This window comes from Hyla sarda, chromosome 8, assembly GCF_029499605.1.
Source record: "Hyla sarda isolate aHylSar1 chromosome 8, aHylSar1.hap1, whole genome shotgun sequence".
Taxonomy (NCBI): Eukaryota; Metazoa; Chordata; class Amphibia; order Anura; family Hylidae; genus Hyla; species Hyla sarda.
This window is the reverse complement of record NC_079196.1, coordinates 93,231,205-93,255,956: the sequence shown is the minus strand read 5'-3', so window position 1 is coordinate 93,255,956 and position 24,752 is coordinate 93,231,205. Positions and strand designations below refer to the sequence as shown.

Sequence of the window (24,752 nt, the reverse complement as noted above, 5' to 3'; positions counted from 1 at the left end):
CATTTTTAATTATTTCATCTGATTGTTTTACTAATTTGGAAATAGTGGAAATTATATCAATCAGATATTTCATTGAATCGTGGTGAAAACCACCATTGGTAAATCCGGTCTATTGCCCACTACAACCAATCTGTCAATGAGTGCTTGAAAGTGACTCTGTGTATTACAGATTCCGCGATTAACTCTTTAACCTCTAATGCCCTCATTTCCTCCCATCCTCCACCACACATCGCTCCCCAAACATAAATAAATAGGGGGGAAAGGCAAGATTTGATTATCTTCGCTGTATCGGCCAAGGCAGAAACACCAGCTGTTCTTATTGTGCCTCGTCTTCCTCACGGCTCCGATGTTAATAGCCTGATCATTCCATTTTCTCCTTCAACTGGCGGCTGCACAGCACAGAGCAGAGACAGAGAGGGCTCCTGCCCATCTGTAGCAGCTGTAGGCAGTGAACTGTGAAGGCACTGGGGATTTATCGGGTAATCTGTAACACAAGACTGCCTTGTTTTTACAAGAGAAAGGCCACATTTGCACAGACCTGCTCTATTCTGGATGAGGGAGAGGATGAAAGATTTTTTTTTTAACAAGTGAACACATCCACACTGTCCTCCAACACTAGTTGTCACTGATCTATGCAACTTTTGAGTTTGTAGTGCTGACAGCATTATGAATGCTTGAAGATTGTAGGATTGTAAGCCAACAAAATAACATACACTTACTGCTGTGAAGATGTAGGCCCCCAGCTGGCCGTAGATACTTTCAAATAAAGTGGTCCAAAGACGGAATGTTCTGTACATTCCCAGCAATACACCCCTGTGATACGTCTACCATAGTAAAACAATGGTATATATTTCACAGAGTTATTTGGATTCATTCAATGTAACATTGATGTGTGATGTTAGATATTTCTAATACACCATTATGCGCATTATTCAACTTGTGAATTGATAAAGCATAAATGATCATTTGCTTTTGGGATTAAGTTACAAGGCCCACTTTTTTGGGAAGCGTTAATAGTGTAAATAAAGGCATGTATTGTATGTACCTGATTTAGGAGATGTTTGTAACACCAAAGTTACTTATTACTATTATTTATGAAATAAGACTTTTTAACATACCGTAGTTTAAAAAAAAAAAGTCAAATAGCCATGCTACACAGTTTGGATCATGCCGTAAATAAAACTGATTTATGTTGAAGCATGGAAAAGCTTTATTGAAATTGATTGACTATTCATACCATCACTGTTTATTGTTTCATATTTGTCATAAAATAATAACAAAAAGATTAAAAATAAATAAATAATATTTAAAGACATAAGTGACACAGTGTCTGAGCACTGCTTTTTTAGAGGAATAGTATCGATGAATACAAGTTAAATCTGCCTTGTGTACTATTCCCTCACTGCATGAATTCACTACAGCAAGTACCAAAAAAAATCTGCTCAGTTGCAGCCATATTGCTCAGTGTGTACCCAGCTGCCGAAATAATTAGCTTATGAATGTATCAGCTGCTTGTGTGATTTTTATAAATAATAACCAACCTGCAGAGCAGAAACACTTTCATGAGCTAATATTAGCAATAATTTGAGCGGTAATTGGAAGAGTTATAAATCTGCCATATGGATGAATAGATGGATCCTCAGATTAACAGAAAGTGTCAGGCAAATATTTATTGTGTATTAAGAAAGAACATAACCACAAACACATAGAAATCCGAATCTATCTGTCTATCTCATGTCAAGGTACATGTTACATGGTGCAAGTGGCCAATAGTCCTCAGTCACAGGTCCAAATCTAGACAAAAGCAAAAATGGCTGCAGCACTTAATTTGCGGAGAAAAAAGTAGGGGCAGATGCAACGTTTCGGCTGCCTGTGCAGCCTTTTTCAAGCATGCTATCATAAAACATCAAGCAAGCATCTATCTATCATCTAGCTTACTATCTGATAAAAAAAATGTATATAAGTTTACACTGTAGCGATCAAGTACTTTAGTTTTTTTTTTTATAAAAAGGATTCTCCTTTGGGGGGGAAAAAAAACTTACAGTGCAGGCATCATATTACAATGCAGGAGGAGCTGAGCTGATTGATAAATAGCTTTGTGGGAAAAGTTCCAGGATAACTTGTAATTTATTCTGGGCTAAGTAGTCAAGTGGGCGGTCCTATTCAGTGCTTGACAGCTTTATATATATATACACACTTAATCACTTAGTAGGACCATACATATGACTACAGAGATTGCCATTTTCCCTCACAGTGGTCCCTATCCTCATTGGGTCTCACAATCTAAATTCCAAATAGACCTATCAGTAGGTTTTTGAGTGACAAGGTAGATTTCAATTCCTATTGAATTTAACAGAATACAGATTTCATGTAGATCTCACACAGATTCAAATGTATAATCTACAATGGAATCTGTGCAAAGAAGAAAAAAACTCTAACTTAGTCATTGTGCTGTTTTCTATGGGTTTATTTACATGTAATTTATTTTCCTTTATAATGGTAGGTTTAGGAAAAAGATACCAGGTTGTCTGCGCAACCCACCAGCGATGGATAACAGTTTCTTCAAAAAGGAATTTTTATTGCCAAAGAAAACAACGCGTTTCAGAGCTTTGGAGCTCCTTCATCAGGTAGGCATGGCAACATGGTGGTAACAACCTGGTATCTTTTTCCTAAACCTACCATTCCACTGACCGGCTGGGAGCATTCCAAGACCCGGAACCAGGAGGCTGCCTCACCTATCTGACTGTCTAAGCACTATTGCAGTTGTGTCATTATACACAACTAAGCAAGGTGAGTGGTACAACTACACTCACCACACACTATCTGCTCGACACACATATTATGTACCAGACGATACTTGTTCCATGAGGAAGCTCTGCCGTTTTTGTCCCTCCAGATCCACGTTATTTTCCTTTATAATGTCATAGAACAGTAGGAACCCTGCCCCTTGTCCCATTCTCCACTGCAGGCATACAGTATAAAGGTCCATTAGGTTGAGATTTGGGTTGTCTGGCATGGTTCTCACACTTAGCAGTCAGGGAAATAAATAACATTTATAGGACCCCATAACAAGACAGTAATGGGCTCCACTTGGCTGACAGTAAATTGACTTTCAGTAATAGCAACTACAGAATAATTACTTTTACTTTAGCAATAACCAAAGGCTAGATCTGTGTCACAAAAAATTATTCTGACTACAATTTTATTCCTGAAAAGGGTGAAAAGAATAAATGGGCACTGGTCCCCCACAGTCTGAGTCCATACCAACTGTTATGGCAGCTAAGGCTTTACTTACAATGCACATTGGCAGTTGTTTCAACTGTTCCTGAACCCTGGAGAGAACACTGTGGTTGGCAGTGTTTCATTTATTTATAAAAATGGAAGCTCAATACGGTCATTGTCAGGGGCGTAACTATAGGGGGTGAAAGTTAGCAGTTGCACTGGGGCCCTGTTGCTCAAGTGGGCCCAAAGACACCTCAAGCCCAAAAGGAAAGACCAGTATCATAAATGACACACTGTAAACATGGGGCCCGGTTATACATTTTGCATCGGGGCCCAAAAGCTACAAGTAACACCTCTGGTCATTGTGCTACAAATTGTTTTTTAAACCCTACATTTCTCATGGAAAGAAAATTAGTATTAACTACAATGTTCATTTCCATTTACAGACAAGTAGGTAGGTAAAGTAGCACTCCAGAGTAAAGTCCCCATGCACTTTAATTAAAAGTCATCAATTCACCAACTTTGACAATGCCAGACAACTGTCTGAAATATATGGGGCCTCTGGATTCTCCCCTGACAGATCATGTTATGGAGAAAAAGGGATGGGCCTTTTGCTCTCAGAGAGACAATCTGCCACCAGAGCTGCCTGGCAGCAGCATAGCCCTTCTCTCTCTCTTGAGAGCACATGTTTATATGTATGGAGAGATAATTGTTAGCCTAATAAATGCTCGATTGAAGGATTGAAGGTGCAGGACCCCTTTAACCCCTAAAGGAACAAGCCCATTTTGGCCTTAAAGGGGTACTCTGCCCCTGGACATCTTATCGCGGGGGTCTCGCCGCTGGGGACACCCACCTGTCATTACTCGTAATGACAGGTGAGACAGGGGTCGGAGCATAGTGACGTCACAGCTCCACCCCTCATAACATCACGGCCCCTTAATACAAGTCTATGGGAGGGAGCGTGGCGGCCATCACGCCCTCTTCTATAGACTTGCATTAAGGGGCGGGGAATTATGTCACAGGGGGGCGGGACCATAACGTCACGATGCTCCGGCCCCTGTATCGCCCGTCATTACGCACAGAGCGAGTTTGCTCTGTGCTGTAATGGCAGCAGGGTGCTGAAGCAGAGATCCCGGGGGTCCCCAGCAGCAGGACCTCCGCGATCAGACATCTTAGACTCCTTTGGATAGGGGATAAGATGTCTAGGGGCAGAGTACCCCTTTAAGGACCAGGCCAATTTTATTTTAGCATTTTCATTTTTTTCTCCTCGCCTTCTAAAAAGCATAACTCTTTTATATTTCCATCCACAGACCCATATGAGGGTTTGTTTTTTGTGTCACCAATTTCCCTTTGTAATGCCATCACTTATTTTACCATAAAATGTACGGCGCAACCCAAAAAGTATTATTTATGTGGGAAAATTGAAAAGAAAACCGCGATTTAGCAAATTTTGGAAGGTTTTGTTTTCACGGTGTACACTTTATGGTAGAAATAACATGTTTTCTTTATTCTGTGGGTCAATACGATTAAAATTATACCCATGGTATATGCTTTTCTATAATTTTACCGCTTAAAAAAAATCTGAAACTATTTTAACAACATTAGTATGCTTCAAATTGCCCTATTTTGACCACCTATAACTTTCTAATTTTTCCATATATGGAGCAGCATAAGGTCTCATTTTTTGCGCTGTGATCTGTAGTTTTTATCTGTACCACTTTTGCTTTGGTTTTACTTTTTATAATTTTTTAATGAATTTTTTGGGGAATAAAATGTGACATTTACGTCGTTCACCGTAGGGGATAATTTTCAATACATTTTGATAGTTCAGACTTTTACTCACACGGCGATACCAAATATGTTTATGAACTTTTTTTTTTTTTTTTTGGGGGGGGGTAAATTGGGAAAATGGATGATTTAAGTTTTTATTGGGGGAAAGGATTTTTCAAATTTTTTAACTTATTTTTTAACTTTTTTTTTTACACTTTAATAGTACCCATAGGGGACTTGATTGCTAATACTGTTCAGTGCTCTGCATAGGGCATAGCACAGATCAGTGTTATCGGTGATCTTCTTCTCTGGTCTGCTCAATCTCAGACCAGAGCAGAAGACACCTGGAGATGGACGGAGGCAGGTGAGGGGACCTCCGTCCGCCATTATGGATGATTGGATCCTTGCGGCAGCGCTGCGGGCGATCCGATCATCCATTTAAAGTACCGCACTGCCGCAGATGCCGTGATCTGTATTGATCAGGGCATCTGAGGGGTTACACCGGTCCAGTGCTCGTGGTCATGGGGGAGCATAAATGTATGTCATGGTGTGTTAAGCACCAAGGCACCATGACATACATTTACGTCCATTGTCGTCAAGGGGTTAAGGATCCCCTTGGTCTCTTGTTAGTCCTGTTTAGAACAGTGTGGAGATTGAAATCAATACAAGGGGCTTAACCCCTTGGGGATGGAGGGTTTTTCTGTTTTTGCACTTTCATTTTTTCCTCCGTACCTTTTAAAAATTATAACCCTTTCAATTTTGTACCTAAAAATCCATATGATTGCTTATTTTTTGTGCCACCAATTCTACTTTGTAATGACATCAGTCATTTTACCCAAAATTCTACAGAGTCATTTTTCCGTGTACAGGGTGGTATAAGGGCTCATTTTTTGCACCGTGATCTGAAGTTTTTAGCGGTACCATTTATGTATTGAGCAGAATTTTTGATCACTTTTTATTAATTTTTTCATGATATAAAAAGTGACCAAAAATACGCTATTTTGAACATTGGAATTGGAATTAATTTTTTTGCGCGTACGCTATTGACCGTGCGGTGTAATTAATTATATATTTTTATAATTAAGACATTTCTGCATGCGGTGATACCACATATGTTTATATTTATTTAGACAGTTTTTTTTTAACTTTTATTAGGGAAGGGGGATCTTTATTCACTTTTTTTTCACTTTTTTTTTTTTGCCATGTTATAGCTCCCATAGGGGGCTATAACACTGCACACACTGATCTTTTACATTGATCAATGGTTTCTCATAGGAAACCAGTGATCAATGATTCTGCCGCTTGACTGTTCATGCCTGGATCTCAGGCACTGAGCAGTCATTCATCGATCAGACAGCGAGGATGAAGGTAGGGACCCTCCTGCTGTCCTGTAAGCTGCCGTGATTTCATTGCGGCGATACCGAACAGCCCCCTGAGCTAACCGGCAATGGTTTACTTTCACTTTAGACGCGGCGTTCAACTTGAAACACATTATTAACCACGGGTCCTGGCCGTTGCTAGGTACTGGGCACGACCTGCTATGACGCGTAGCCACAGCGTGGCCCTGCATCATAGACAGGGAGTGGGCGGAGGGCGCCCTCTGTCTTCAACAGGTTAAAGGGGTACTCCGGTGGAAAACTTTTTTTTAAATCAACTGGTGCCAGAAAGTTAAACAGATTTGTAAATTACTTCTATTAAAAAATCTTAATCCTTCCAGAACTTATTAGCTGCTGAATACTACAGAGGAAATTATTTTCTTTTTGGAACACAGAGCTCTCTGCTGAATCACGAGCACAGTGCTCTCTGCTGACATCTCTGCCCATTTTAAGAACTGGCCAGAGTAGGAGAAAATCCCCATAGCAAACATATGCTGCTCTGGACAGTTCATAAAATGGACAGAGATGTCAGCAGAAAGCACTGTGCTCGTGATGTAAGCAGAGAGCACTGTGTTCCAAATAGAAAAGAATTTCCTCTGTAGTATTCAGCAGCTAATAAATACTGAAAGGATTAAGATTTTTTAACAGAAGTAATTTACAAATCTGTTCAACTTTCTGGCACCAGTTGATTTAAAGAAAAAACGTTTTCCACTGGAGTACCCATTTAAGGAGTCAAACACCTAAAATTGTAGGATGTAAATCTCTGCTCAGTGCTTTTTACTTGGGCAGAGAAATATAATGATCATACAATTTGCTATGGTTTGTCACCACAGCTTAATAGTCTCCCTTAAATCAAAATTACCACAGTGTCAATATACGGTACTTCAGAAGTTCCCCAACACAATGACAATATATTATCAAAATACATAACATGCCCCATATTGTTCATTAGTCTCGCCCTCTTAAATATCAAAAGTCTCAGTTTTTCAAGGAATTAGCATGCTTGAGAACTATGCAGAAACCCATAAATCTCCATGCTGTGATCTTAACAAGTAGTCTTGCAAGTGACAGCAAGATAAGAGAATGAGGAACGTAAAATATGTCAAGTTAAACATATTTACTTTGTTAGTGTGGCATAAAATATGAGCAAAGTTACAGCCTGACACTTTGGTATTTCTCACCTTGAGAAAGGTCTAACTACCATAGAGAAATGTTTGTCTGAGTTTGTAAGAAAAAGGTGTGTATTTAGTGTCTTTCAATGTATAAGTCAGAAATATGTATATTTTTTATTATTTTTTTTCTCAGCAGTCTTCAAGAAAACCAGGTAGTCACAATGCTAATAGTTTAACAGTAAATAGTGAGCCAGGATAGAACTATACAGGCTTTTATTTATCAGTACTGTAAGAATAAATTACCCTAATATTTAGCTGGTGGCTTTACATATAGTATTTTGTAAATATTTTAGCCAAAACCAGAAGAGGAACCAGCACAATTTTTTGCACCCTTTTCTGTGTTTTGGACCCACTCCTGATTTTGGCCCAAAATACTGACCAAAATACTGCCTGAAATACTATGTGTGAACCCTGGTGTATGTTGAATATACAGTATGATGGGCATAAAATGGGAAAGTGTAGAATATGCGACACAATTACCGTATTTTTCGCATATAAGACGCACCCAATTTTAAAGGAGGAAAATCTAGAATACAGTGTAAAGTATAGGACAGTGATCTTCAACCAGCAGACCTCCAGATGTTGCAAAACTACAACTCCCGGCATGCCCGGACAGCCGTTGGTTGAAGACCACTGGTATAGGAGGTAATACTCACATGTCCCTGCCACTCAGGACCCGTCACCGTTCATCACCATTGCCCTGGATGTCGCCCTCCATCGCTGTCGCCGCATCCCCAGGGTGTCCCCGTCGCTCCAGAACATCTCTGCTGTCAGGTATCCTCGCTGTCCGTCGCCACCATCACGTCGCTACGCACGCCGCTCCTATTGGATGATGGGACGGCGTGCGTGACAACGTGATGATGATGAAGGAGAGCGCCGGCCATACAGGGGATCCCGGCACGGAGCAGACACCGAGTAGGCAGGTAAGGTCCCTCCCGATGCAGCCGGGTTAGTGTCACTTTCGCTTCAGACGCTGCGGTCAGCTTTGATTGCCATGTCTGAAGGGTTAATACAGGACATCACCGCGATCGGTGATGTCCTGTATTAGCCGCGAGTCCCGGCCATTGATGGCCTCAGGGACCGCAGCGATAGGACAGGGTTTTAATGTGTATTCGCCATATAAGATGCACCAACTTTCCCCCCACCCCCCGATTTTTAGGGAAGAAAAAGTGTGTCTTATATGGCGAAAAATATGGTAGTGATGAGCAACGAGGCCATATTCATATTATATTCATTTTCATGAATATTCATTCATTCATATTATATTCATCCTATATTTGCGAATTTCGCTAATTTGTTAACTTTTTTCCATGTGAAATTCACAAAATGCGCATGCACGATTATATCTTTCAACTAACTACTTTCCTATTGGTTGCTAGGGATGTTGCTAACCTCTGACAACTGTATTTGCATCCTTCTCATTGGCCCACAAGCTAAAAGAAGGGAGGGATCAGTGTCCTCTGGAAGTGCCGATATTCACCATTCTTTGGACCACAAGCTGGAAGCAGGGAGGGATGATCACTTTTTATTTACACAGTACACATCATTGTGAAGTGCTGATATTCGCTATAAAAATTTGCTATTCGAATATTCGCACTCGACACTAGACACAATAAAGGCATGAAACTAGATGACCTCCCATGGCCCAGACTCGAAAATAAGATGGGTATTCCAGGAGACATCAAAAGGATGTCAGGAGCTTACGGGAGGGAGGATCCAGAAAAAACTGCGCTGTGTGTAGGTGCTCCAGAGAGAGATTTCACTGAGAAGCCATAGTATGTAATGGAGTGCAGGGTGAAAAGGAGAGAGTAGGAGGACAATTGCCTCCCCGCACCTGTCCCCTGCTGACAATACGTGTATGATGGTTATAATTTACTTTACACTTGTCTGCTGGTATATTTCAATATTAAAACATAAAGCTACATATAGCTAAAGTATTCTTTTTTTGTTTTTTTTAAACTGAATAGGCCTATATTTATTTCATCCTTATCATTGCACAGTCTTTTAGGCTGTACAAGGGGTTAACTTTGCTGTGGTAGCCGCAGCTTACTGCTTTGCATGGAAGCTGGTGTCTTATGTAGACATTTATAATACCAAGTGTGTGACCCACAAGTCTTGCTAAAGCGGCTCATAAAACCATCCATTACAGGCTGCACAACTTTGATATTCACACAAGGAGGAACAGAGAAATAAGGCACGTTTGCTAAACCAATTGTGCCGTTTTTCACATTTACTGCACGTTTTCCACATATGTCATTTATTACAGAGTGGAAAACTGTTAAATGCACAGTAGTTTTGCCAAGTAGCATTATGCATTTAGCAGTTTCAGTCATTTAACAGTTCCAACCCTCATTATATTTTGCCATGTGGTATATAGGGGGGGGGGGGGGGTTGTGTGTCTATTCATTTAGCAGCTTATGTAGGTTCCTAGTGGTTTTCGCTACAATGCATTTCACAGCAAGGCTGGAGACATAAGAGGGCAATGTAGGAACCAGCCAAAAAGGCCATGCGGCCAATAAACTGGCTTATCTTTCACTTATTTTGTAACAATAGATCAAACTTCGCCAGGAGTTAAGTGTTCCCGTAGTCTAATAATCCTACCTCTCACCTTACCTAACAACTCAAGTATATTAAATCATTAAAACCATTCATATTAGGCATCTAAGTGAACACAGGAACCTAAAGGATTTATTTTCAAAAAGTGCTTGTTTTGCTTACTATTAGCACATGTACCACTTTGCAACTAGAATATATTCCCGTTATGTTCTATACCAGCACTAAAAAGGTGCCCTACAGTAAGCTTTAGTATTCTGGTGCTCTACATGCACTGTCGGTAAATCAGGCACTATTAATAAAGGCCTTTATTGCATCAATGCAAACATCTTGTTAAAGGGAAGCTATCAGCTGTATTTGTGTTTAGATCTGCAGACACCATTAGAGAGCTGTTAGGGTATAAAGGCAAATCATACCTTTCCTGGAGCTGATAATGGTTGCAGAACATCAAATTCCCCCTTAATTTTTGAGCCAAGTGTCAAGAAGGCTGGCCAAGCTGCTCAAGTGCCAAAACCTGGAACACCTCCTCGCTCTCCTTCGCCTCCCAGCATGTCCTTGATTGATGCCAAGAGCTCTGTACGTCAATCAAGGAGAGGCTGGGAGAAGAGGGCAGCAGAGGAAGTGTGCCAGGCTGTGGCACTTGAGCAGCTTGGTTCTACCTCTTTGACACTTTGCTGAAAAATCTAAAGGTGATCAAATACTTACAGGTTTCTTCTGTACAGTGATATATGATATGCTTTGGCATTTCAAAATAATTACACACAGATTAACCACTGGAAACAGGGCTCTAAATCATTGGGGTGGTCTTCAGCTTCCACCCACCCCACTGGAAGGATACCTAAATAGCAAGATACCAATAACTAAAAGGAAGAGGCAATCAATCAAGGTGAGTGGAGTTGGGAGAAGACCCTCTGGACCACTACAATGACTCACAACATTATTATTAGCCACTGTTCATGTACTAATAATGTACTAATTTTAATAATACCATTATTTTAAAGCGCTGTAGAGTGGAAATCATGTATCACTATACTGAGGGAACCAGTCAATGTTTCATGCTGTCCATGGTTAAGGCAGCATGAAACTGTTGACATGTTCCCTTTAAAGTCAGCTTTATGAAGAGCACTCTTTACTACTTTTCCTTTTCCAAAGTCAGGATCTACTTGTGGATGTTGCTACAACCCTGCAGACCATGATTGATAAATCTCTCTCTATGACCAAGCATGCAGAAGTACTGCAGGTGATATCCTAGTAACCTGTACATGAGATGCTGTAGCCAGTCAATGACTGTATCATTTATGTGCTAGTGCACTATGTGAGAGATGGCAGACTCCAGACAGGTGGTAGTGCGACTAGTGACAAGCTGATGGATGAGTATGGAATATTTTTATTTTTATTCCCATGTTCTCGCCCCTGTATGATTTTGTAGACAGCTTATAAGACTTCTTTAAGGAGAGTTTTCACCTAGATGTACTATTACATTTGAACCAATGTAGGGGAGGGAGGCATTTGGAGAGAAGTGACAAGCTGTAAACAATATTTACTCTAAATGTATAATTATTTTTTTTAACTTGGAAGCCTATGGGACATAGATATCCGAAAAATGACAAGTATATTTCTATGTTAAACATCTGAAACCATACATCTCGGGATATGTCAGGTTTAAAGGGGTTCTCCACTGCCCTAGTGTTCTGAACATATTGTTCTGAACACTGGGTGTGGGCTGCAGGAGTCGTGACGTGATAGCCACGCCCCTCATGACGTAACATCATGCCACCTCAATGCAAGTCTATGGGAGAGGGAGTGGTGTCTGCCACCAAACTCCCATAGACTGGCATTGAGGTTGCGTGGTATGACATCATGAGGGGGTGTGCCTTTGAGGTCACGAACCCCGCAGACAGCACCCAGTGCTTCGAACAAAAAGGAAAGGGGAGCAGCAGACATCTCTTGTGGGACTTATCTCCATTGAAAATTAAGCATGTTTAAATACTTATTTTTGTTGACCATTAGGAGAGAGACAATAAACCATCACATTAGATCAGTGTTTCCCAACCAAGGTGCCTCCAGCTGTTGTAAAACTACAACTCCCAGAATGCCCGGACAGCCTTCAGCTGTCAGGAATGCTGGGAGTTGTAGTTTTGCAACAGCTGAAGGCCCCCTGATTGGGAAACACTGCATTACATGGCCAGCCAGTCTCACCAAAATCATTAAGTTCAGACAAAATTCATCAAATCTTTATTAAATCTTTATTTTACTTAAGGCTGGTTTACCTTGAAATTCTAATGAATCAAGCTTAGAATGGTGATCAAAGAACATTATAATAGAGCTTTGGGCAGGACCACCATCAAAAGTTTCAGTGTCCCACTCTGGGCCCCACTCAATGCAATGAAAGGTAGCAGAGCCAGCAGCAAGGGGTCCATTTTATGTTTAATATGGCCTGGGCCCCTCACGACAGTACCAGCAGTACTGCCCTGATGGTGACCCTGGATTTGGGATTAGATGTGCAGTGTCCTAATGGTAACCCTGCAGGGCCTCTGTTGGGTGTTGTATGTTATATGCATATAACATCTGCAATGTTTGTGATGTTTTACATTGATTTGCCCTGTCATTTTATGATGTTTCACACTGTTTATATTGTTATGACTGTTATATTCCAGGCATGGCTGGGAGCAGTAGGAGCTAACACACAGCTAGGAACCTTCTAAAAGGGAGGAAAACGCTTGTGTTGTTCCTGCCTTTCTATTAGGAAGAGGGGGAAGTTTAGTCAGTAGTTAAGCACTCTCTAGTGAAAAGAAGTCTAGAGTAGCCTCTCTGCCAAGGGGTTGTCAAAGAAGAGTAGCCAAGGACAGCTTGGAATGATCCCAGCATCTGCCAAGTATTTAAGACAGCTTAAAGTTGACGCTTGTTCTTGCTAAGGATTCCATCCAAGGCAGTATCCTAACTAGACTCAATCTGTGAGTGGGCAGGAGAGAAATGAGGAGTTTTATGAGTGACACCCTGTTGATGGGAACTGCAGTACCGGAGAAACAAGTGGTTGTGTTTTGCCACTTTTGAGCTGTATCCTGATCAGCCAGGCCACCATCATCTGCAGTGCAACCCCCCAGTCTACAGAGTGTAAGCAGTCTCTGTGGAAGCACTGTCACTGTTGAGACCCATATTGTGATCAAGTCAAGGAATAAAAGCCTCAGCAATCCCATTGGCCTCCCATCAGGTCTTCTGCCATTTCACCATCTGCTCTTGCTCTGGCTGCCACAGATGTGACTGATAATGATTGGGTACAGTTCCACCAAGAATGTTTCATGCAGCTGCATGAATTGGGAAGCTAGCAAGGGCATAAATATTGGGGGGCAAGGGTAGCAGTTGTACTGGGGCCTTGGTGCCTAAAGGGGTCCCAAGGCACAATGACCCCATAAAAGATCAGTATTATAAATGGCACATGGTGCCCTGATGCAGATTTTGCACCTCAGAAGCTACATGCCTATGGAGTTTTGAGCTGGCCACATAGAACAGTTTTACATGCAGTAATAGGGCCTTTATTATGACACATGCGGTTTATTGTCTGCTAGAACAAAAAAAAAACTATAACTGGACATACACATAACAATTGTCAGATCACATAAAAAAAAATTATAATAATATCACAGAAGCCAAACCTGAAACCTCCCACCATGAAAAGTATAGACTGCAACATTTATCATTTCACATTTGTGAACAATGGACCCCATATATATCTCCCATGAAGCTCAGCTAGTTAAATTAACCTTGCTGTAACAGAGCATAGAAACCCTTTAATGCATGAGTCTACTCTTTAATGTTGTGTACTTGTTGTCCGGGCCATAAGATATGCACAGCATTTTTTTGTCTGTAAGGATAAAATATTATACAATACACTGTTAAAGCAACTAGAACTTCCTCGAGAAAAAACTAGTCTCAGGCTTGGCCGACTGCATAAATGTATCGTTGTTGTCTGGCTCTCATTATCATACCACTTGGCTCTGATACCATCAACATAATTCATCTTAAGCCCCATAAAAAGCATCCGTGTGTTCAATACCTTATTTAGAAGATTCCTTTAAGTGAACTTTATTTTTTCTTATTAAACTTGCACAATGATGGTAACCTCGCCCAAAACGCTGGTCATTAACTGCAGAGCCCATGAAACGTCTGTATGACTTATATCTCCCTAATGGGATCTTAGGCTCTTATTTAATGTCTGTGAAAGTTTCCTTATTAGACAGGCTTGGGACTATCTGTGAAATTCAAAACAGGCGTGGGTATTATTTATGGTAGCACACTCCATGACCAATCAGGTGTAAGGTTCCCATCACAGCTAATGCTGGCTGCTCAGTTCTCGTGGGCTGCAGATCCTCCACATTCTATTAACATCAGCTGCATTTTGACACAACAGACATGGGACTTCAGGAAGCTAATAAGTTAACCTATTGTGTGATTTTTTTAGCCAAGCGTACACCACAACACTGCTGCTTTATTTGTGCATACATGTGCCAACTAATACATCCCAAAAAGCATTCTACCCTAGATCATACAGTGTGTAGAAAGATATGCTTCTTGGTATATTTTTAACTTATATTGAACGTATATTGAACGTATATTGAAAGCATAGTATTGCTAACAGGAGTAGTGTTGAGCATGAATATTCGTAATGCAAATTTTTATCGTGAATATCGGCACTTCGCGATTTCGCAAATATTTACAATATAGTGCTATATATTTGTGATGAATGACGAATATTGTTTTTTTTTTACATGCTAATTTTTATGCAAATTTTCTGCACATTTTCCATGCAAATTTTTGGATTTTTTTCACATGCAAATTTTTATGCAAAATTTTCATGCGATTTTTCGCATGGAAAAAAAAAAATGAACATAGGATAAATAATCTTCAATATATTCACGAAATATCACAAATTCGAATATGGCCCCTGCTGCTCATCACTAAACAGGAGCAGACTAGAACAATTAGGGAATAGCTATTTATGCAGCACTCACGTATGTGTAACGCCGAGCGCTCCGGGTCCCCGCTCCTCCCCGGAGCGCTCACAGCGTTCTCCTGTTCACAGCGTCCCGGTCAGACCTGCTGACCGGGTGCGCTGCAATAATGTCCCCAGCCGGGATGCGATTCGCGATGCGGGACGCACCCACTCGCGATGCGCATCCCGACCCGCTTACCAGACTCGTTCCCCGTCTGTGCTGTCACGGCGCGAGCGGCCCCGCTCCGTAGGGCGCGCGCGCGCCGGGTCTTTGCGATTTAAAGGGCCGGTGCGCCACTGATTGGCGCATGGGTTTTAATCAGTATCTTCACCTGTGCACTCCCTATAATACCTCACTTCCCCTGCACTTCCTTGCCGGATCTTGTTGCCATTGTGCCAGTGAAAGCGTTTCCTTGTGTGTTCCTAGCCTGTGTTCCAGACCTCTTGCCGTTGCCCCTGACTACGATCCTTGCTGCCTGCCCTGACCTTCTGCTACGTCCGACTCTGCTCTTGTCTACTCCCTTGTACCGCGCCTATCTCAGCAGTCAGAGAGGTTGAGCCGTTGCCGTTGGATATGACCTGGTTGCTACCGCTGCTGCAAGTCCATCCCGCTTTGCGGCGGGCTCTGGCGAAAACCAGTAGCAACTTAGAACCGGTCCACCGACACGGTCCACGCCAATCCCTCTCTGACACAGAGGATCCACCTCCAGCCTGCCGAATCCTGACAGTATGCTTATGTAAATTAAAGGGGTACTCCGCCCCTAGACATCTTATCCCCCTATCCAAAGAATTAGGGATAAGATGTCTGATCGCGGGGGTCCCGCCACTGGGGACCCTTGCGATCCTGGCTGTGGCACTCCAGACATCTGATGCACGGTGCAAACTTTGTTCTGTGCAGGATGCTCGTGACATCATGGCCATGCCCCTCAATGAAAGTCTATGGTGGGGGGTGGCGGACGTCACATAGACACACATATCACAGCCACACCCCCTACCATAGACTTGCATTGAGGGGGCATTGCCGTAACGTCACAAGAGAGGTGTGGCCATTATGTCACAAACCTCCGACGCTGCACCCAATGCTAATTTACTGGATTAGAGATTTACTTATACTCTATTTAATTATTTACTAATATAATTATCCACTGCTTGTGCACTTCCTAAATTCAGCCTGGTATTTGAGCAGTCAGTTTAGCATACAGTACAGTAAGTAACCAGGAGCCCATGATACAGCCACATGGCTGTACTTACCATAGTCTAACAGACAAATCCTACATTTACTAGCACATCGCAGCACAGGGAAAATCCCTCTTATTGCTACCATATAAAGGTGTTTGTAAATAAGTAATAGTTGTCTCTTTAGGTCAGCCCCATATATATGCCTTTTTATTTCTCCAAAAGGAGTACCAATACCGTCTAAGAGCATATATGAATGTAATATGAGGAACTTCCTCTATAAGGGTAGGGTCCCCCGTGCCATTTTGCTGCCTATTTGCTGCTGCATATTTTCATACCCATGGAAGTCAATGGGTAGCAGAATACGCAGCTGATTTTGCTACCCATTGTCTTCAATGGGTAGGAAAATATGCAGTAAAATACAGCACATGAGGCCCTACCCTTAGACAGAATCGGGAGCCAAGTGAAGAGCCAATTAAAAGAACAGTTTTTACTCTGTTGGACTAAGAATGACCCTCTATTTCATGGCTGTCCAATCATTTGAATAGGATACATGTCAGCAAATGAGTGGACACCTGTAGCATCCCTTGTGACTTATAGCTGATCATCTAATGATCTATGGGCTATGTGTAGAAAGAGGGTTTTTCAGATGTGATAAACCCTTTAGGTGAAATAGTATGAGGTTGAACAGATAATGGAATTAATGACTTTAACTAGAGATAATTTCCCACATTAGGCACATTTGAAGAATCCCTTAAATTGTTGCTTTGTGTTGATTTTAACAACAAAAAACCTATACGTAGCATTACTTTAGAGCAGAATTGTGTAATTAGGATCTATCAAGCAAACTGTTGGAAAAATGCTACATGTTCTTACCTAAACTGTTATAAGATATGGTTCTAGCATAATGCTTACATAAGCAGATGTAGTGTTTTATAGGGTGTATGGGGGTTGCAGGATATCATAGACAGATCATACAGCCAACTCCCCCATGCATTTTACTAACCTGACTTTTATTAGCAGCTACTTTGGCAAAGAGAGCTTGGGACACCTTTGCTCGTTTCATCTCCTGCTGAATCTCATCGTAAACAGCAGCTGTGATGGTAACGTTGGAAGCTTCCCCCTCTACTTTCACCTGGATGTCGGATGTTGGAGTATTGGAGGTTTTCATCTGTGGGGGCATTAAAGGGGGGAAGAAAAAGATAGAAAAAGGGAAAATGTTTTAGCTGAACCATCTGTGCAGAAATTGTCAAAGGACTCAATAGGGTCCGTGCCAAGGAGCATTAGCTACGGTGGGACACTTCCTGTCCATTATTCTAATCAGGTTAATTGTGATTGGGAATCATGGCAGTTAGGGAACATGCATGAAGAGAGATCTTGACTTTTCTCCATATTTGATCACCCTGGATCCTTGAGCAGACATTACAGTTAATATTTCATAAACCATTGACTGTAAATGTATTAACTCTTATTTCCCAACACACTTATGAGTGACCATTAATTGAAAAATTATATTTATCATCTCATCAAGATGTGCTCTATGGCAAGGTATTGTTCATAGACAGTGCACATAGTAAATACAGTATACGCCGACAGCAGGCATAGTGCTGTACAGGTCAATATATAATGTACAGAATGTATCCATCTTTCACTCTTTCTGTCTCTCTCTCTTTCTCTCTAATGCTCTCTCTTAATAAAATGGTACATACCCATATATAAACCATAGCAACAATATTGTGAAGCGCACACACAGTAAACAACTAAATCAAAATAATAATGCTTAAGTGAAACATAAACATATGTACAACTTAGTGAATTACGTTGATTTTATGGTTTTGACCTTGTCTAGATCTAACATAGTCTGTATAGCACTGTTTACTAGAAACATATATGGAACATTGTCAAACTCTGTCACACACATCGCATCGCACTATTCTTAACGGGTTAATTCCTAAACAATTGTAGAATACATGAGGTGTGTTTGCACATCTTGTTCTCTTTTCCTGTTGTCTGATAAAGTCTTCAGTGCAAGAACCAATTCTCCCAGAAAAAATGAGAAAATGGGTACAGGTCTCTAAATAATAAATTGCTACTCAATTTACGGCACTCCCTCATGTCCCTCTCATCCTTTATTAAACATGTACGTATGTCATCTGAGCACATAGCTCCAGCTACGATTATCCTCATTATGCTAACCAGTCGGACACCCAATTTCACCTAGGAAATGAGCGGAAATGAAAAGAGAAATTTCATTTTCGAGTCCCAGGTCCCAGGTTGCCTCTGATTTGTGCCTTTAATTTTCTTAAACTGTTATTGTTATTTGCTGTATTCTGCCACACCGCTTTAATTGAATGATTTCTCCCATCAGCTGACAAATCAAGGGCAGAATAAAAGTATTGTTCTGACTGAAAGACACAAAGGTCTCATCAGACTCTTGTCACCTGTAGACTTCATAAAAGACTGCACACTTGGAGGACTTCAGCCTCTTAAAGACACACGTCTTATTCACGGCTTTATATTTTATGAATCTTTCAGATAATAGGCCTCAGTACTGGTGTCTAAACACATTTTAGTGAAAGTAATAAAGAAAAGGGCCACTATATTTGTAGCAGAATGTAAATCTACAAAAATAAAAAATAAATAGAAGACCTTTGGAGTATTGGCAAACCTTTATAACTCTGACTAGGGTGCCAGAGTAATACTAACTAGTGAGTGCCATAGCACATCTTACACGGGCCAATGAATCCGATTAAGGAGTTTTAAGTAAATCATGTATAAAGACCCGTAGTCATGGGCAGATAGTTGTACCTTACGAGTGCTGATTATAAATGTACAAGTCGATTGACGCTTCAGTAAAAAGTCCTTTAGAGGGGCAATTAATTAATAGTAAAGAGCCACCGGAACAATCACTGGATTATTCGGATGGCCATTCACTTTCATCAGTGTTAGCAACGCATCCTCTCATTTAGATGGGGAGATGTTTTGCCTGCTAACAATGGCTTTTCCCCCTGCATAATCCCAACAATCAGACGACAAAAGAACATTTCTTGTTCATCAGTCTTTAGTCTGGGAAGCAGTGTACTAAGGACTATATTTTCTAAAACTGCTCAAGCACTCACTGCTGAACAAAGTTGATCAAAGCCAAGAAGAAACTTGACAGAGAACATTTAGTACATGAATCGCTCTTACCTCACTTGAAGGCCATGCCAACTTTTATCCAGTAAAAATGGTGAGATACATTCATACACATGGCATTCATGCTTACCACATTTTTTCCAATACAATTACTTCAGATAACTGAGGTATTTGCATTAATGTACGGCCCTCATTGTGTACCATCTTAGATGATTGGCCAACAAGGTCTTCCTACTAAAGCAACAACATCTTAAAAAACCTTTGAGTCTATCAAACCTTATAGACCAATCAGTCAAGAGGGACATTCTAAACTGCACACAGACTTGTAAACTTACATACATAGTGTACTGGACACACAGATTAGGCTGTGCAGCAGACCATAAAAGATGGACTGGCTGGACATACCTGTGGAACGCGGGATGAGCTGGGGCTGCTGGATGATGAGGACAACAGGCTTACATTAGGGTTCATGCTTCTTTCCCTTTCATCCTGATAGATCCGATCTCTTTCTGCCTCTGGCAAGTTTAAGAAGTTCTGCATAGCCCTAAGGTTCACCAGCAAAGACTGGGATGCTGTTCTAGGATCTTCTTCCTTACGTAAGATTTCTGACAACAAACCCTGGGCCAAGAAAATGAAATGTCCAACTTATTTTTGTTTTACATATAATAGACATGCTTATCCAAGAAATAAAAAAAAAAAAACAGTACAGATGTTTCATTCAGAAGTCAGTAAGACTAATCCAGGAGCCAAAAGGAGCTTTTCAATGGAGAAAATTAATCCTTTTTATTATTACAGTCCCAATTGGCCACTGGATACAGGGCAACTATATGATGATGATAGAGACAATTATTATTAGTTCTGTAAAAGGTTTTCTGGCTATAAATAATGATTATCATATCTCAAAGGACTGTAGCTTGTTTTCCTTGTAACCCCAAACTGAATTGGCTTAGCTTCTCTACATTACACCGTTCAAAATGCAAGTAGAATCCAACACAATACATCTCACCATAACAAATAATATGGTATTGTGAATAAACCTCGCTATATGGACTATGCTATGCTGATTTATCCCCCAGCAAGCATCAACATAAAAACTGTACACAAATGGTATCATTCAGATCAATCTCTAGGCCTACAGACATTCATACATTCATACTAGGGTTAGTTTTAATGGCAAATAATCTATGAAAATGTTTTGTAAGTTTGAGAGGAAATCAGAGATCCCAAATGAAACCCTCACCTGATCAAACTCTATTCTGGCAGATACTGTTTTATTAATGGCATATATAGGAGAAAAGGGGCCCCATAGTAAAGATACAAATAGGCCTTCTATTATGGTGTCTGGTTGTGTTCCTAGCATAGAAAGATCTAGGCCCAGATTTATCAAACTGTGTGAGAAAAAGTGGAATGATGTTTGCCCACAGCAACCAATCCCAGCTAAGCTTTCACTTTACCAAAGCTCATTAAGTTAAAAAAAAAACCTGAACTGTGGTTGGTTACTATGGGCAAAATCACTTCACCTTTTCATTCACACAGTTTGCTAAATCTGGGCCTTAGTGCTTTCCCCTTGGCTTCCATGATGCTTAAAGGGATACTCCGCTCCCCAGCATCCGGAATATTTAGTTCTGAATGCTGGGTGCGGGCTTCCATGATCGCCCCACCCCCTCACAATGTCACACCCTGCCCCCATGAGGTCACGCCCTGCCCTTTCAATGCAAGTCTATGGGAAGGGAGCATGACAGCTGTCACTTCCCCTCCCATAGACTTGCGTTGAGGAGGTGGGGCATTACGTCACGGGGGTGGGGAGTGACATCACAAGGGGGCGAGTTGACAATGGAAGCCCGCACCCAGCGTTCAGAACTAAATGTTCCAAATGCAGGGGAACGGAGTACCCCTTTTACTCAAAATCCTTGTCTATTCATTTACTGACAATGCAGTTCCTTTGGGAAATGCACAATTTCCTATCACTAGCAAAAACGAAATGGAATCAACCAGGTCTGGGCCCCTCACTTCAAGGGCCCCATAAAAGTCACACGGTCTGTCCTTTATGGTTGTTCTAGTTAGATTCAAACTAAAGTAACACATGCTAAAACAGGTACTTTATTGTCTATGAAGACCTAAATAGTATTCATTACTTATGTGCCACATGCTAATTTATCAAGATCTAAGGATGTATATCTATCAAGCTATTACGTAAATTACATCATCTTTGGAAAAGTGTCATATTTGGCAAAGAGTTGTGCACAGAAGCAACGGCACAAGTGACTACATCCTTACAAAGGGCATGAAAATATTCAAAGATTAGGGCTCTGGATAGTGTGTTATTTTAAACTGTAACTCTCTACATGTCTATTTATCTTTACACAGTAGGAAAACTAGTATATCAGGTATTATGGGTAACTATAAAACAATTACTTTCAAATATATATCTAAAAAAAAGTTATAACAAATTCTAGATCACAAATATCTATAGAATGTTGAAACTTCTCATACTATAAGTCTCTAAAAGTTGGATCACAAATGATGTTGTATGTTGATAAATTTTGCTTTTTTTAATGCAAAAAGCTCATCTACGAAAATCAGCGAGCACGGTCCACCTACCACTATGGGTGAGACTTTTTCATAAGTTTTATTGGTTTAGCTCAGGCATAGGAAACCTTCGGCACTGCAGATGTTTTGGACTACATCTCCCATGATGCTGAAGCCAAAATGCTGCCAGAGCATCATGGGAGATGTAGTCCAAAACATTTCTATTTTTATTCTGTTCTGGTTCACCATTTGTGCATGCCTATGATTATGATGGTTTATAGATATGATGTAGTGGTATTTGTAGTGACATATAAAATAGTATTAGCAGATTGGGCTGATTACTTTTAGCTATACTGATGCAGTATTAATTTATATGTGCACAATTATTTAAAAAAAATCTTCCTTTTTGGAAGTTAGAATTGTTGACAGTGTCTCAAAATAGTGATGAAACAATAAAAAGATTTTAAAAATTCCACCTTTTTGGAGGTTGCAACATGTTTTGAGTCTGGCTAGGGAAATCACAATGGGGGAGATTTATCAAAACCTGCCCAAAGGAAAAGTTGCTGAGTTGCCCATAGCAACCAATCAGATTGGTTCTTTTATTTTTCAGAGGCCTTTTCAAAAATGAAAGAAGCGATCTGATTGGTTGCTATGGGCAACTCAGCAACTTTTCCTCTGGACAGGTTTTGATATACCTGTATCTCCTCCAATGGTTTTTCTCCAAGCTTTCCAAAAATTCTCCCTTTAAGGCTAAGTTTCCACTTGGTTTTTTTTCTGGCAGTTTTTGAAAAACTGCCACTGCAGTTTTTTGAGCCAAAGCCAGAAATGTATTGAAAAGGAATAGGACATATAAAGGAAGGACTTATACTTCTCCTCCCTTATGGATCCACTTCTGACTTTGGCTCAAAAACTGCAGTGGCAGTTTTTGAAAAACTAAGTGGAAACTTAGCCTTAGGAGTTGCAACAGGATTAGTGTCCTAAAAAAGTGAAGAAGAAATAAGCTTTGTATGAAAATCCAAAAAATAAAAAATAAATTATGCCTTTTTTTGGGATCATGGTTTGTTTATGTGTAGGCCTGGCTGGTAGTAGCAGCCAGAAGGGTAATAGACTGGCAGCTTTTGCAGTAGCCACTTTAAAGCAGGCAGTGTTGGACTAGTGCTTGTAGTAGCTAGCAGACAGCAGGCAGTGGTAAACTAGTGACATCTCTAGCAAAGCCTTCTGATGCCGCTCCATGTGCATAATTCCTAATCTTGCTTTTTGCAGAGGCGGCACCGTGCCTGGTTTTCTTCATCTTTTTTTTTTTTTCAAGCCTGCAGATGCAAGAGCATCACAATCACCTGCTCCTGAGCTGATCAGACCAACAGACCTGCTGACATCATCAATATCAATCTTATTAAGGCTCCTTGCTCCAATTTCTATCCATTTCTACTCCTCTCTACCCATAATCTACATATGTATTGGAAGTTTTAAATGGATTAAATAAAAAGTTGTTGCAATTTATCTGATTTAGTTGCTTCTTAACTAATTTTTACTTTGGTGTAATATAATTGATAAAGTCCCCCCTTAAATATGAGGGACTGATCTGCCACTATAAGACAAAGGCAATGAGATGATGTATAAACTGTTCAATTGTCTGGCAGGACTTGAGTATTCAGAGTCAGTATATAGTTGGGAACCCCTCTATGAACTCTATATACTGCAACAGAGTACATACACAGATGATCTGTGTGAAATATGACACCAAGTATATACACTATAATATTTATATATTACAAAATTTAGCAACCTCAGAATTTTGGTCTTGTAAATCAAAATTATGTTTATATTTGGACATACCCTTTGAAGGGGTTGTCTGGACAAAACTTTCCTTTTAAAATCTAGTCAGGTGTGGGGGTAAGTAAACAAAAAAACTTCTCTTTTACCTTCCTTACTTCCATGTCACCTCTATAACAGAGCTATGCTCCCCACTGTCCAGTGCTTCCGGGTTTGGGGATGTGACATCACACACCTGCTCATCTACTGATTAGCTTAGCGGTGTTGTGACATGATGTCCCCTAACCTGGAGGCACCAGACAGAGAGGGATAGAGCTCTGTCAAAATGGCTGCAATGTGGGATCCAGGAAGGATAGTTTTTTTTTACTTACCCCCTTCTGGCCAGATTTTAAGCAAAATGTTTGGCTCTGGTAACCCCTTTAACTGTTGCAGGGCAAACAATCATCTTTTCTACTGCTACTACTTTTCTGCTGCTTGTTCTTTTTCCATCACTGTACTGTTAGTAATGGCAGTGCATGGCACTGCAGTGTCCTGTAAAAAGTATGGTGATGGAGAGGATGAGCAGTAAACACTGAAGAGTACTTTTACAAGCGCCTTGGCCACATCAAACAGCTAATATGTGGGGGTGACATAGTCCATTCAGACAGCTGATTGAATGGGATTCCAAGGAGTCAGCCCCCTGACAATCTAATATTGATGGCTTAGGCCCGGCTCACACTGCATTTTTTCCAGTAATCTAGAGGTATCCAAAGTATACAGTAGAGTAGTGCAGTGGGCCCCATTAATTTCAATGGAGAGTCACCTAGTGACTCTGTTCAGGCCGATTCCCACTAGCGCACAATAATTTGATGAGACACATTAGCGCAGCATAGCAGACCATTGTGTCCTGTCAAATTATCATATACTAGTGGGAAGCAGTGTGAACAGAGTCACTTGGTGACTCTGATAACAATTTTAACAACAGATAACAACTCTAAAGGCATTCTCCAGAAACAAAAAGTAAGCTAATTTCTTCTAAAAACATCACCATACCTGTCCCTTGGTTGTGTGTCGTAT

The 24,752-nt window shown here is 40.7% G+C and overlaps 1 protein-coding gene across 5 annotated transcripts in view; it reads right to left on the bottom strand.

Moving 5' to 3' along the window:
- SATB2 (SATB homeobox 2) overlaps positions 1–24,752 on the bottom strand; it is a 190,467-nt gene that overhangs the window by 43,732 nt on the left and 121,983 nt on the right. For 3 of the 5 annotated variants that reach the window (XM_056534454.1, XM_056534453.1, XM_056534452.1), the window contains exons 9-10: positions 19,800–20,012; positions 17,266–17,430 (exon numbers count right to left, since the gene is read on the bottom strand). In XM_056534454.1, the coding sequence (XP_056390429.1) occupies positions 17,266–17,430; positions 19,800–20,012 (378 nt within the window). The remainder of the gene's footprint in view (positions 1–17,265; positions 17,431–19,799; positions 20,013–24,752) is intronic. The other 2 variants (XM_056534455.1, XM_056534456.1) reach the window with 2 other exon arrangements.